General features: G+C 54.2%; 1 protein-coding gene across 1 annotated transcript; it reads right to left on the reverse strand.

The window, feature by feature from the left end:
- Positions 1–188: 188 nt before the first annotated feature.
- On the reverse strand, positions 189–14,188 carry LOC104869485 (tensin-3-like). Its single transcript, XM_010634765.2, has 8 exons — positions 14,028–14,188; positions 11,397–11,528; positions 7,979–8,071; positions 7,148–7,225; positions 6,387–6,464; positions 1,110–1,278; positions 340–408; positions 189–258 (listed from the first exon to the last, which is right to left on the reverse strand). The coding sequence occupies exons 2-8, from the start codon at positions 11,518–11,520 to the stop codon at positions 228–230; spliced, it is 642 nt and encodes a 213-aa protein (XP_010633067.2). The 5' UTR covers positions 11,521–11,528; positions 14,028–14,188; the 3' UTR covers positions 189–227.
- Positions 14,189–14,732: the final 544 nt, after the last annotated feature.

Raw genomic sequence — 14,732 nt, forward strand, 5'->3', positions numbered from 1 at the left:
CACTCGGGAGGCTGAGGCAGGAGGATCACTGTGAGTTTGAGACCAGTCTGGGCTATATAGTGAGTTCCAGGTCAGTCTCAACTATAGTGAGACCCTGTCTCAAAACAAAAAACAAGCAAACAACCCACTGACAGACCGAGTCGGTTCTGCAGGGATCCTCCCTGAAACGTGAGCAGAATCCCACTTCAGACTAAGATTATATGTAGAGTTCAAGGGGCACTGGCCACTTACCGGCAGGAGGGGCCGTCTTTGATCCACCTTAGGGATTAAAGAGAAAAGAGTTAATTCTGCAAATCAAGAGTCCCACGCAAATGCTCAGGGCAAGTGTGGATTTCTTACTTCCTGTCCTCAGGGTCCAAGGCACAGAAAATCACGCTGCTCACAGGGTAATGCCTCCGGAAGAAGAGCCTGCAGACACCAGGGAGAGCGGGTCACTGGGGTGTGGGCTGGGTGCCCTGGGCCAGACCCCGACCCCCGTGAAGCCTCACGGAGTAGAAAGAAAGCAGTCTGACCCCATCCTTAGAAAGGACATGAAGCAGACAGAACTGCTCTAGGAAATGAACTCTCAGCCCAGGGAAGGCGGCACAGGCTCAAGGAACCTAAAGACTTCGGCACCGAGGTGCAGGCCTGTAATCCCAACACTCTGGGAGGCCGAGGCAGGAGGATCGAAAGTTTGAGCCCCCTCCACCAGGGAAACTTAAGAGAAGATTTTTGTATCGAAATAAAAATTAAAAACAAAAAGGATTGGCAGGCCAGGGATTTAGCTCAGTGGTTCCACTTCTTGCCTGGCAAGTGTTAAGGTCCTGAGTTTGATCCCCGTACCAAAAAAAGGGGGAAGGGGGGCACTGGGGAATATAGCTCAGTGCAAAGACCTTGGTACTCAATCCCTGGTGCCAAAAAGGAAAAAACAAAAAACAAAAAACAAAAAAACAGAATGTTCCCTAAGGGCCTGGCGGGGCAGGAGAAGGGCAGGAAACAGGCCCAGAAGAGCCTCCTGGCTCGCACACCTCAAGCTGCAGTCCCTTCGCCACCCTGAAGGGGGCGCCCCCGGGACCCGCCTGCCCAGCAAGACAATGCTGGGTGACTTCTGCTGACCCGGCCACACTCACTTCCTCTGATTGTCTGTCAGCGTGATGCCCTGGGCTGACACCTTGAAGTGGACCACGGTGGACAGAGGTGGCGGCTCCTGCAGCAGCGTCAGGCTCAGCGCCTTCTGCACCGCCTGGTGGCCAGTCAGCGATTCCATCTCCACGGAGTTCAGGTACCACACGTTGCAGGCTGAGGGCGGCAAGGGCGCGGTCAGTCTTGCCAACGGGGACACAGCTCTCTGCCTGTGCACACACTCCCTTGTCTGTCTGAGACAGCATCTCGCGATGTAGCCCAAGCTGGCCTCAAACTGGCAGAGATCCTCCTGTCTCGGCCTCCCAAGTACTCATCTGTGAAGTCTAAGATGTTCTGGGGGGGGGTCTGGAAACTTGCTGCTCTTCAATGAGCTCGCGGAGTAACCAGGATGGAGAAGGAAGACAGGGGTGGGGGGCTGCATTGCCGAGTTATCCAGAAAAAACCCTGATCTGGGAGGTGACACCGAGGATGGAATCCTGAACTTGCAATACACACAGGGTTTCACCTGGTTTTCTGACTTCCCTCCATAAACTCTGGTTGACTTTACTTTTACTATCACTAAACAGCTTGATATTGCCTCCTATAAGTACTGAAACAGAGCCAGGTGGGCGTGGTGGGGCACACCTGTAACCCCAGCACTCAGGAGGCTGTGGCGGGAGGATCCCTCCTGTTTGGGGCCAACCTGGGCTACTTAGCACAAGGTCAGCCTGAACTACACAATAAGGGCCTGTTTCAGAAAACAAAACAGAACAGTCTCAAAAAGCTGGAAGTAACCTGGAGGCCCCACTTCTGGGGAGTCTCCGAAGTTCCCACAACCACGGGGAGAAGCGGCCTGCACTGGGTGACGTCCCCACACATACAGGTGGCAGTGGAGAGATCACTCGAGAGGAGGGAAGGGTGAACTGCGTCCCCTCAGCAGGACCCAAGCAACCAGCAGGTGGCAATCCGGAAAATGACTCAGCACGAGGTGAGCAGGGAACTGGACAGAGTGGAGGCTGTCGGTGCTGGACGATGAAAAGCTCGCATACCTCTGCCTGCCCCTGCCTGCCCAGCAGGAAGGAAACGCACAGCAGCTCTCCAGGGGACCCCGAGAGGCACAATGGGGGTGGGCATCCCAAGGGACCACAAGCTGCTGCACCCCCACTTTGCAGGGCCCCTCAAGGCTTCTGTCAGGTCTCCCGGGCCAGCGGGATGCTGGTGGGTGGGGGCTCTTTCCCAGCACAGGACTCTCAGCTGCCCCTCCGAGCCTGGCCAGGACCGCCCGGTGCCACCACAGCTGCTCTGTGGGCCCTGAAGAGGGAGATGTGCATGCCCAGCCCACGGCTACCCTGGGAAAGCAGCGTCTTGGGCCACATCCATGAATCCCTCCTCGGGCACCAGCCCAGCATTCGGGAAAAGAACAAAATCCTCCGAGCCTGGCTTGGTACTGGAAAATCAGAGGCAGCCCAGGCAGATGGCTGTAAAGACCTGAAGTCTCTGAGAGACACGGCCTGCGGAGTGTTTGTAAAAAGCACAGAACTCATTATGCAAAGCATACACAGGGGACATAAAACATTGGCGTGTGTGCAGGACCCCAAGTCCCATGGGCAGCAGTGGTTCAGGGTAATCGCTCAAAGACAACATCATTTTTCTTTTCTGTTTCCCTTTTTTAAAATTACAAAGCACATGCAACTTTTGTCAAGAAACCGTACTCACAGAAGGCTAAGATTAAAAACACAACTGTGATATTTACAAGAAACGGAGACTTCTGGGCAAAGCCCTTTCTTTCCGGATTACCCTACATTCCTCCGCCGAGACGAGGAACAATTAAGAAGGGAGGGCCTAAGCACAAGCAGAAATTGTTTTAGAGACCAGAACAAAATCATAAAAGCCTCTGTATCCCACAAAAGGGACTGAGCAGCACACAATTAGGCGTTTATTCCCAGCTCTGTGAGCTTCTGGCTCTGTTATTTCTGAGTCTCAAAATCTGCACCAGGCACGACGCTGCACACGGTGATTCCCTGGGCCTCCGAGTGTCCAGGAGCCTAGGATCTGAGTGAATCGGGCCACAGATGAAATTCCGTTTAGGAACCGAAGCCCACTTTTGGTAATCGGCAATCGGCATAGCTCTGTACCTGGACCCAAGCGCACCCTTGCTCCCGTTTTACACAACCACAGCTCACGCCCCGGACAGGCACGGGGAGCCCGGCTCCTCACCCGCCACCGCCGCCCTGGGTTCTTGTGTCCTTCATGGACACAGAGGCCTTGAAGGTCAAAGCAATTACAACGCACACTTCCTACCCGAGTGACCACTTACCTAAGACTACACATAGGTTCTGAACAAAGTCTGAGATCTGAGGAGCCTCACTTACTTTAAAAACGAAAAGTAAAATGTTTAAACTGGGTGTGGGGGTGCAATGCCAGCCCTCTGGAAGGCTGAGGCAGGAGGATTGCCAGGTATGAGCCCAGCCTGGGCAACCCGGCAACTTAGTGAAAAGGGCTGGGGATGTGGCTCACTGCCAAGGCCCTGGGTTCAATCCCCAGTACTGAAAAAAAATAAAAATAAAAGCAAGACTTAATCATGCACCATTTTAAGAAGAGGAAAAAGGTCCCTGACAACGAAGCAGGAGAGAGAAAGCTTTCATCTCGGAAACCAAGGCCACAGAGGTTCCTCATCATGACTGCTTTGCTTACTCACTCAGTAAGTCAACACTCACTGGGTGAATGCTGAACAAGAAGGAGTGAGTGTGAGCCGCTGTGCTGAGCGTATTAAACTGAAACACAGCCGGCAGAGGGAGGTGGCTTCGGTGCCGCCCTGGGGCACTGGGGAGCATTGGGGGGGGAACAGCCGGCCCCAAGTTCAGGCTCCTGGAGACGACAGCAAGGCTGGGCCCCCCAGGGGCAGAGCAGCTACTCGGGGGTGCTGGGCGGGGGGCAGGGAGAACTGTGGGGGTGTCGCCGAGTCCTCCCCGCTTTCTAACCAACAGTGACAGACTCTAAAACTCACAAGCACAGCCACAAGCTCAGGCCGCCCCCGGGGAGCATGCCTACCGCACCCTCTGTCCTCCCACGTCGGCCACAGACGGCGACCCCTGCAGCAGGGACCAAAGAAAACGTCTCCCTATGCCATAGGCCTTCGTGGTTGATTACAGCTATAAAGTATTTCGCGGTACAAAGCGGGAGTATTTCTCATCCAAACCCCACCAGCACCAGCAATTCCCACTCCGACATTTCTGCCGGGAGAAATCTGCCTCGTAGGAGACGTTGTCCATGCAAAGAAATCAGGTTTCAAAACCGGAAAGACCCAGTGTCTCCTCCAGCCGTGTCCTGACAGTGCGTCTCCTGGACCCCTTCACAACCCTCTAAAACAGGGGCCGCTGGATCTGCACCCACCGCCTGGAAGAACTGGCACTTGCAAGGTTGCTGGGTACAACATTAATACACAGAAGGCGACTGTTTCCCTGGACACCCGGCACTTAACAAGGAGGACTTGAAATTAAAACACAGCATCACTTACATTAAGCATCCCCAAATTACGTCAGAAGTGTAACAAGATGCACATAAGGTCTGTGTGAGGAAAACCACAAACCTCTGATGAAAGACAGCAGAGAACTAAGTCAAGGGGCGTGTCACTGAAGTGCGTGGACAGGAAGAAGACGCGAAACTGTCTGGACGTCTGCTTTTCCCACTTCCCTCTACATGTTCAGGGCAATCCTAGTCAAAATCTGAGCAAATTTTGTTTTGTTTTGAGACAAAAGTTTCACTATGTAGTCCAGGGTGGCCTTGAGCTCACTAAGCAGCCCAGGCTGGCCTCCAACTCTGTGATCCTCCTGCCTCGGCCTCCTGGAAACTGGAATTACAGGTGTGCACCAGCACCCATGGCTCAAAGCTTAGCAGGTTATTTGACAGATACTGACAAACTGATTCTAAACTGTATATGGAAAAGCAGAAGACCCAACATGATTCTGAAAACAGCTGCAGAGGAGACACAACCACCAACCATAAAGTTACAGTAAAAAGACAGTGATACCTAAGAAAACAAAACAAAACAAATATCAACGGAACAAAGTATAGAGCCCCGAAATTGACTCACATTAACACCCAGACCTAAAATCCTTGAGAAAAACAAACCACTAGAGGCTTCTTACATGTAAAACATAAAGCTGTTAAAGTCCTTGCAGAAAACAAAAATGAAAACCTGGATGAGCTGGGGTCTGGTGATGACATTTCAGGCGAGACACCGAAACTGGGTTTTATTAAAATTAAAAAATTTCTGCTCTTCAAGAGACACCGTCAAAGAATGAAAAGATTAGCCATAGGCCAGGAGGCGATCGTGGCAAAACACCAATCAGGTAAAAGACGGTTATCCACATATGCAGTGGAGTTCAAAATCAACAAGAAAACTACCGGACAAAAGGACGGGAGGAGCGCCATTGCACAGCAGAAGGAAGAGAGCCACCCCCACGGCAGGGGCGCAGGGAGAACAGAAACAGGGCTCACCCAAGAGGGACCAGGGGCCGCCAGCTGGTGGGCAGCAGCCGCTTCGCTTCGGAAGAAGCCAGTTTTGTGGTTTCTTACACAACCAAGCCTGCTCCTGCCACCCAATCCCACCGTCAGGCTGCGCCGAGCCCGCCCACAGGACCGGGAACTGTCTGCAGAAAGCCTAACTCCCACAGGTGAGTTGCAGCCCCGAAGCCCTCCTGTCAAGCCCTCCTGTCGGTGCATGGATAAATAAACCTAGACTGTGGAATGCGATCCTGCGCTCAAAACAAACGAGCCATCAAAGCTGCGGTGCGGTCGGCTGGCGTCAGGTGGCTCACACTATACAAACGCCCCGCCAGGGCCCGCTGTGTCCCCAAGGACGTCTCCTGACCGCCCTCTCTCTGTCTTGCTGTACGTGTCACCACTCTCAAGAGCAGTCTATTAATAAAACGCCCCACACTCGGGGCCCGGTCTTCTGAGCGTGGGCACCGGGCCACTGTGGGTCCGCACGCTGACTCACGCCGGGCAGTGCCTGAGTGGCCAGGCGCGTCACCACATCCTGCCTTGGACTTCACGTCCATCCCCGACTTTGGTCTTGTTCAAGTCAGACCGGCATCTGCAGCCAGAGACGGATGCCCCAGCCCTGGCACCGGCAACTGCACCCCACCCAACCCTGCAAGCGTCTGTAGAGGGCAACTTCCTTCCCAGCCCGAGGACGAGAAGGAAGCTGGGGGCCGGAAGTGCAGGAGGACATGGGGGCACCGAACCGCATCCTGTCCCGAACCCAGGCCGTGGAGACCAACCTGCACCCTGCTTCAGCAGCTCGGCAGCAGAGTTGGCAGCCGTGTGGGGAGAGGGCTCTGCCGTTTCTTCCAGCGGATCTGCAGGAAGGGATGAGAAAGCTCGGTGATGAATGCTGCTCCCAGCAAGGCCGGCAGTTTGAGGACAGAATTCCCAGACGCTGACATGCGGCTGGTCCTGCAGAGCTGAGATTTTTCTCTCGAGGACAATGACCCAGCCCACTGAGTCCGTCACACCCCAGAGTCAGGGATGGCTCAGCTCAACAAATGTCATTCTGATCCCTGAGTTCATTCACATGAACCGTGAAAACTGAAAAGGTAAATCCCAGCTAGCTGCGTTTTATTGAAAATCTTCCTAGGAAAAGCATCTGTGTATAACTGAGCCCGCGTAAGAAAGCCAGGACCAAGGACCAGTTCTTCGGTTACTCTGCAGCTGTTACCTTTAAACAGATTCTCGTTGTGGCTATCCCCAAACAGACATAATACCTGGGAAATGTTTCCCCGTCACCTCAGATCAACACGATCAACATTTTGCCTGTTTTGTAGAATCGTAAAAGCTACAGGGAAATGGCCTTGAGCACCATGTGTTTTTAAACTGCAGATCTCTGCTCTCCGCAGGCCACAGCGGGCAGCTGTCCAGGAGCGTCCGGCTGTGGCGGGGCCTGTGCCCCTCCGGGACTCAGCTCAACTCTTCCGCCTCCCCTGTCCAGAGTGCTCCAGGAGAAAGGGCCCCGTCAGAGCGCCTGACCCCACCCAGCCCGTACCTTTCTCCGGAATGAGCAGCTTGCAGGGCAAGGCCAGGGGCGTGATGGAGTGCTGGCACACCAAGGCCGTCAGGCTCCCTGTGGGACAGAAGCCAGTGAGCGGCACCCCACTGCCCCGCTGAAATGAGTCACTGCCACAGCTGAGTCCCTCACTCTCACTCAGTTACCCACGTGGCGGGCTGTGGGAGACACAGCCCAGAACCTCAGAGATGAGACAGGTCCTGTAAGACAGCTAAATAGGCTGGATGTGGGGGCCCACACCTCTCATCACCCGGCGCTCTGGGAGGCTGAGGCAGGAGGATTGCAAGTTTGAGTTCAGCATGGACTACTTAACAACTTAGCATGAGCTTGTCTCAAAACTAGAAAGACTGGGGATATAGCTCAGCCAGAAGGCTCTGGGTTCAATCGCTGGTAAAGCAGAAAGAAAAGACCGCCAAGGGGTAAGTGGTAGGAACCCCAGTGGGCTACTAGCACAGACAAGTCACTACCCGAGTTCAAAGAAGAAACCGGGCAAATTTGCAGGATCTAAAACCAGGGGGCCGAGATCAAGGCAACCCCACCTTGCACCACCCATGCCACCCATCTACAGGCACCTGCGAGGCCGGGACAGTGCCCCACTGACAGCCATGTCGCCTGTCACGGGCTGTGTGTGCCCTGCTTTGCAGAGTGAGCGCACATCTACTCTGTCCCAGACACAAGACCTCACAGCCAGGGACCTCAGACCTGAAACACAAGCTGACCACCTCGACAGCCAGGTCTCAGGTCTCAGGGTGGCTGCAGAGTGAACACAGGGACCCAGAATCGGTGGGGAGGGACTTGCCGAAGACTCACCAAAGTACGGTTCGTTGGAGCACCCTTTCAACCGGACGCCCTTCGGGGTGCACTCAATGAGGAAGTGCCGGACAAGCTCATTGGACAGATCTCCTGGTGAGGTACGGAGCAACACAAAGGAAGAAAAACCAGTTTGTAAAAGGAGAGCAAACACCAGGCATGGCGGCGCACACCTGTAATCCCAGCACTCGGGGGGCTGAGGCTGAGGAGGATCACTGCCGGTTCTAGGCCAGCCAGAACTGCATAGTGAGACCCGGTTTCCAGAAACAAACAAAAGGCATCAAATGGCCTTCAGGCCATGTACATAAAGTGTGTATGAGATCTGACCAAGTTCCGAGTTTAGACCTGGGTCCCACCCCCAAGAGATGTCATCGTTCACCTACAGAGAATCCAAACTTTGAAAGAGAAAACCCAAACTCTGCAACGCCTGTGGTCCCGAGCACCCTGAACAAGGGATACTCGATCTGTAGCAGTTCCCAGATGAGGTTTGTCAACAGGGACAGACGTGAACAAAATAAGTCTCAGCTGCTGCAGGGACCACCGGATCCCATGAGGCTGGCGGCGGAAGTGGGGGACGCTTCCTTCCTTCCGGGAAGGCTCTGCCACCCATGGGAAGTGGGAGATGGTCCCGGCCAGGCTTCCTGGAGAGCAGTGCCCGACACGACAGCTGGCCCATCTCAGGGGGCCCGAGCTGGTACGGAGACTCGCTCACCGAGAGTCACTAGCTTGGCAAACCCTTCCCTCCAGATTCCTCCGTGGGCCATGTGAAATCCAGGGGCTGGGTGTGATTCCCCCAGGACACGCCCAGGGTGGGGCTTCCTGACACCTGCTACTCTCGCATGCTCTACTTGTCACCCGCATCTCCGGATGGAGCCCAGCATCTTGCCAGAAGCAGGATGCTCGCTGGGAGAGCACGAGTGTCACTCGCCACATCTGTACTTCCCAACAAGTCAGTGCGTGAAGAAGAAAGATTCTTCTGGCCTCACTTTAACACACTCGGCGGGAATCGAGGGGCCCAGCAGAAGAAGGCTGAGCGGCTGCCCCCGTGCCAGCCCCACCGCGTCCCCCTATCTGCTCTCAATCCCAATGTTCCTGTCCTGAGACGTCTCCTGCTGCAATCCATTTGCAGATGAAGCTGGGTGTCCTCAGAACTCCGACGTTCACCGGCAGGGCGTTGGGAAGGGAAAGGGATCGTGGGGCGCTGCACCCATCGGTGGATTCATCCATGGTTGAGTTCAAGGCTGAATGTGCTGTTAGGAGATGTGACATTGCTATACCTTGTGTCTTGATGTCCCCTCAAAGCCTCATGCGGTCATAGGCAGGGCTTTTTCAGAGGTGGCTGGATCTAGAGAGTGTGATGCTGGGATCGATGCACGGAGCAATGTCAGGATCAAGGGCGCCAGGATGGGGGATGCGAGTGCTACTCACCCTAAGTGGTCTGGGTAACATACAAGGGCAGGAAGACACTGTGAAGGTCCCTTGTTGCTTCTGCTACCTTCTGGCTGCCACGGACTCTTTCTCCTCTGCAAGGCCTGCCTGCCACGCCACGCTGCCTTGGAGCCAGTCAATTACAGACTGAAACCTCTACCAACTGTGAGCTGAATAAACCTTTCCTCCTTCAGTTTGGATGTCAGGTTATTTTGTCTCAGCGATGAGGAAAGTCACTAAGACAGGCAAGGTTGGAGGTGGTCCCTGGGATGTGACCTGGAAGGGTCTGTCTTTGTCCCCAGCTCCTCTGCTCCTTCCGCTTCCCAGCCGGCATCGGGGGAGCAGCTCTCCTCCACCAGGCCCTTCTGCCGTGAGGTTTTTGTCTTTCAGCCCACTGACCATGCAATGAACCCACCGAATACAGGAGCCCAATGAACCTCTCCTCCCTTAAATTGCAAGTGTTGGGTATTTTGTTCCAACAACAAGAAAGTAATAAGACAGCTAGTTTTCAATCTAGAATTTGGGGTGCTCTAGGAGCCCCCTTTTCAATCTCTGGTATTGCACAAACCTCTGCCCCCCTCCCTTGAAGAACTCTCTGTATCCACGGGTCTGGGCTCTGCTGATGCAGCCCTGGGGCCCTCCCACCCCACTCCACCTCTTCCTCTCACACCACTTCTCCTGCCAAGAGAAGACCACTGCATTGCCTGGGGACGCCTCGGCCAGGCCTGGGGCTGGCCCTCTTGCCACCAAACCTTAGGACTCCAGGTCCACTTTCTCCAGGAAGCTTCAAGCAGGGGTTTCAACCTCTCTGGTAGACATGGGACGTGGGGATCCAAGCAAGGGTCTCATATTTCTTTAAATACAGAGATTTCAAAATCTGCTTATTCTGATCTCGCCCCACCTGCTACTGTTTGGATCTAAAATATCCCCACAGGAACCCAAAGTGATGGTCAAGTCCTCAGCTTGGCTCGGGGAGCGGGTCACGGAACCTCAGGAGGTAGGGCCTAGTACAGCATCTTTCGGTCAAGGTAGGTGCACCCTCGAAGGGAAGAGCAGAACCCCAGCTCCTTTCTCTTCCTCTGTGCCTCACTTTGCGGCCAGGTGAACCCTTTGCTCTACCGCTCATTCCCACCATGTTGTGCAGGGACCGAACGCTCAGAAACCACAAGTCAAACCTCCCTTCTTCATAAGCTCACTAGCTCTGCTCTCTGGGTTCAATCTCCAGTACCGCAAAAAACAAAAACGAAAGAGTAGTGCATATAAAATGCCACTTTTGATGTAAGAAAAAGGGAGGATGCACACGTGTCTGCACTGGGGCACACAATCAATGCAGACACACAAATGTGTATTGCACACGGTTACTGAAAGGAGAAGAGTGGATAGCGAGGTGCCCCGGACTGAAAGCAGAAGAGAGGAACCCAAGGGGATTTCTTGTTTGTCTTTTTTACTTCTGCACAGTGCGATAATTGCCTATTATTTGTGAAAGTGAAGTTTGATCCTGCCAACTTGACTGGCTTCGGGATCTGCCCAGAGAACAGTTAGAGCAAGCCTTGGGGTGTGTCTGGCAGGTGTGACCATGGGTCTACATCTGTCCCTGGCTCCTTCCTCTCCAGTGCTGTTTCCATGCTGCGCTCTCCGGCTATGCCTTTCTGCCATGCTGTTCCTGCCTTAGAGCCAGCTGACCATGGACTGAATCTCCTAGAACCGTGAGCCACGTTAAACCTCTCCTCCTTTAAGGGGACAGGTGTCAGGCACTGTGTCTCAGCAACAGGAAAGCTGACCGATGCACTATTCAAAATTCAGAAAACAAATTCATAAATAACGTTCTCTCTTGAACAAGGTGAGTACTTAGGAAAACATTCCTCAGATAATAGATACTAAGAAGAAAACCCGTGAGGGTGCTGTAAGTCACCTACTGTGTTCTTTGCATCAACATAACCCCACAGACCCTCCGTGGGAGAGCTGAACAGAAGGACCCCGGCGACCTCACCTTTCTTGTTCAGCTGCAGGACAGAAGGAGGAGGGGTGGCAACCTTCATGGCCAGGCCATAGGCACCCCGGAAGGAGTGGCTGTCCCGTACAACAAAGGACCCGGGTTCTTTGTCTTTCAACATGGCGATGGCTGGAGGGAGAGCAGGAGAAGGTGGGAGTTACCATTACTGGAGACCTTACCAGGATTTCAATATGGCTAGTCCCAAATCCATGCTGAAATCCAGGATGGGATCAGGCATTCTGCACCGGGTTATTTTAAATCCAGGTCCGGACCCTCCAGAACATGGAGTCAAACTAAGCTCCTGCTCCTTTACACATCACACACCTCAGGGTTAGGGCGCCAAGTAAGAACGTGGAGGGAGCCCACCCTCTTCTCCCAGCCCCGTTTGATCCCAGGCGCTCACTGTGGGACACCCGCACTGCTACCCAGAGGCCCACTGTCCTGAAAGGGGCACAGGGTCCCCAGGGAGGGGTGGCCACCTTAGGGACGGGGCTGACGGGAGGCCTGCAGGTTACTGGGCGGAGCTAGAAGGAAGGGGCTCCTGGGTCCCACACGCTTGTTTGCTCCCAGCATAGCAGGCATCTCCACCAGGGGCCCAGAGCCCGGGCCAACCTTGATTCAGACTTGAACCTCTGGAACCACAAGCCAAAAATACATCTTTCTTATTTACAAGTAAACCTCCATAGTATCTCACGACAGCGAGGAAAGCTGACGGATGCTGAGGGTGACTGCTCCTGGTGCTGCGCACCTCCCCTCCCAAGGGCCAGGGGAGCGGTGGCCCCGCTCCCACCTCCTCGCCCCAGCTGGCGGAATGGGACCCCAGCCCCTGGGCCCCTGGCACCCGGGGTGAGCAGTGACGGGAGCAATTCTACATAATTTGGGGGGAAAATTATGATTAGGGTCTAGTTTTCCTGTCCACGGGCCAGCTACAGGCATGTCCAGAGCTAACTCCATCTTTGCCTCGGGTCTCAGCTAACACTCCAAGGGTCCCGAGGTGCTCTGAGCCCCAGGGCAGGACCACACCACCTGGAGACATCCTGGGAGGACCCAAATCTTCATCTGCAGAGTTCCTCACTTTTCTAAGACTTCTTCTGCCCCCTGAGCCGTCTGTTACATTTGCTCCTCCCAATGTACCAATGTACTGAACTCTGTCTGAGAAACCTGTTACATTTGTTTCTCCTGATGGGCTGCATAAAGGTGTGGTGCCCAGAGCAGCATGGGTCAGGCCCAAAGCTCAGCTTCTCCTCCAAGTCTCACTTTTCCCATCTTTCTGTCTAATAAGTTAATTCGCCTCATGCTGTGGTGGCTCGCAGGAGACCAGAACTTCCTGTAGAGGTTCTAGTAATGTCCCCTTTCCCTGTTCCCCACAAGCAGCTTCCCACAAAGCCCAATTCAAGGAAGACACGAGCCCTCCCAGGCCATGGCATTTCACTTTCTTTCCTTTCCCTTCTCTCCCAGTTAAAGTGACAATGGTGTCATTGAGCTCATGAAAGAAACGCACATTCTTGCAATTTCTGTTCTGCACATAACCAGATGGCAGGATTCCAACAAGGGAGCGGGCCATAGCACTGCCCGGCCACCCGCTGTTCATCTCTGGTGCTCATGGGATGTGAGGCAAGGACAGAGGTGGATTCCCTGACTGTCACAGAGTAGCGGAGCCAGCTTGCTGGGCCCTGGGACACTCCCGCCTCCCGGAGTCCACCTAGCAGCCTGGGGTCTTTTCATCTCCTAAGGATTCCGACTGGGCCCCCTGTCCTTCCCACATCACCCAGGGTCACTATGGGGCCCCCAGGTCCACACCACCAGAGATTTCCAGGGCTGGGGACGGCAGCCATTAATGGGCAGGGAGCTACGTGAGTCCTGCCCAGTGATGGATGCAGGCACCAGAGGGGACACCTGGGAGGGTCGTCCACCCGCGCACAGGTTAAAGGGCACATCGCTGGGCACAGGGGCAAGTGCACACCTGTGAGCCTCTGGGAGACTGAGGCAGGAGGGTGGCGAGCTCAGCATGGCCCTTTGAGACTCAGCCTCAAAGCAAAAACCAAAAAAGGGCCAGGGATCTAGCGCAGGGCAAAGGTTCTGGGTTCATCTCTAATAGAGAGGGAGAGGGAAGGAGAGGGAGGGAGAGGGGGAGAAGCTGCTCAAATATACAGGTGACTTCACACTGTTCCGGAAAGTGGAAAAGCCTGCAGACATGCGTGACATTACTATGCTGCCCCTATAAATATGTACCATTATTATGTATTGATTAAAAAAACAACAAAGAGAAACCGTAAAAACGAATGACTTAAAATTCTTCAAGAGCCTGGCAGCAGAACACAGTGGGGTACACACCCCAGCTGTAGTCCACACCGGAGCCAGACACAGGCACCGCCCACCCTGACCCAGGACCCGGCAGCGAGCACAGCGGTGACAGGGGCCTCGCTCCGTCAGCCTCTCGTTCTCCACGGGCAGCATCACCAGTGGCGGTGCAGCCATTCGCACCCGGGTACCCCTGCCTCTCACTGACCCCCGAGCGCCAGGCTTTTCCATGAGAACTAAAGGCCTGGTGTCTCCACAAGAGGCATGGGATACACTGTGGCCAGGGCCGTGGATTTCCACCCACGGGGCCCTCATCCCCCCACGTACCTTGGTCTCTCGAAATATCCGGCTTGTACCAGAACTTGGAAGTGTCCTGAACAAATTTGACGCTCACTAGTTTGTCGCTCGGACTATCTGGAAAGCACAACAGATAAGTGGTGACTCTGACGGCCGTTTTTACTGCAGCCTCTTGGTGCAACAATATCCCTGCACCTCAAGATCCCAGGCCGGGGACAAGGGGCCAGGACACAGGTACCACCCTACAGGGCAGAGAGCCACATCCGCAAGACAGGAGCAGGAGAAGAAAGCTCCTGTTCCGTCTCACAAAACGAAAGACAAGGCATATTTGAAACACATAAAAAAGTGGGGCGTGGTGCATACTCCTGTAATCCCAGTACTCAGGAAGCTGAGGCAGGAGGATCTACACAATGAGCTCAAGGCCAGCCTGGGCAACATATGGAGACTTGGTCTCAATGAATGAACACACACATATAAATCAATGAGTAGGAAGCAGACAGCAAGGTCAGGACTGCTATACGCTTCCTCATACACTTTTCATAATTAAATTCTGGGTGAATTCAGTTCAATTAGAAAAAGTAACTTTCCAGGAGTGGGGTTCTAGAACTAAAAGGGAAAACAGACCCACTGCAAACACCTGCGCCTTCCACCCCTGTGTCCAGAGAAGGCAAGGGGTGTGAGGGCAAGCCTGGGTCGGATCACGGACTTGGGGGCTGAGCGCACAGCGCCCGCGGC

The sequence above is a fragment of the Fukomys damarensis genome, unplaced genomic scaffold (genome assembly GCF_012274545.1).
Source record: "Fukomys damarensis isolate Sample0158 unplaced genomic scaffold, DMR_v1.0_HiC HiC_scaffold_30446, whole genome shotgun sequence".
Lineage (NCBI taxonomy): Eukaryota > Metazoa > Chordata > Mammalia > Rodentia > Bathyergidae > Fukomys > Fukomys damarensis.

Coding starts and splice junctions, on each gene's coding strand:
- LOC104869485 (XM_010634765.2), bottom strand. CDS start 11,520: ATGTTGAAAGACAAAGAACCCGGGTCCTTTGTTGTACGGGACAGCCAC. Junction 1,279..6,386: donor GCTGCTGAAGCAGGGTGCAG/GTTGGTCTCCAC, acceptor TGCCGCCCTCAG/CCTGCAACGTGTGGTACCTG. Junction 409..1,109: donor CTGACAGACAATCAGAGGAA/GTGAGTGTGGCC, acceptor TGGTGTCTGCAG/GCTCTTCTTCCGGAGGCATT.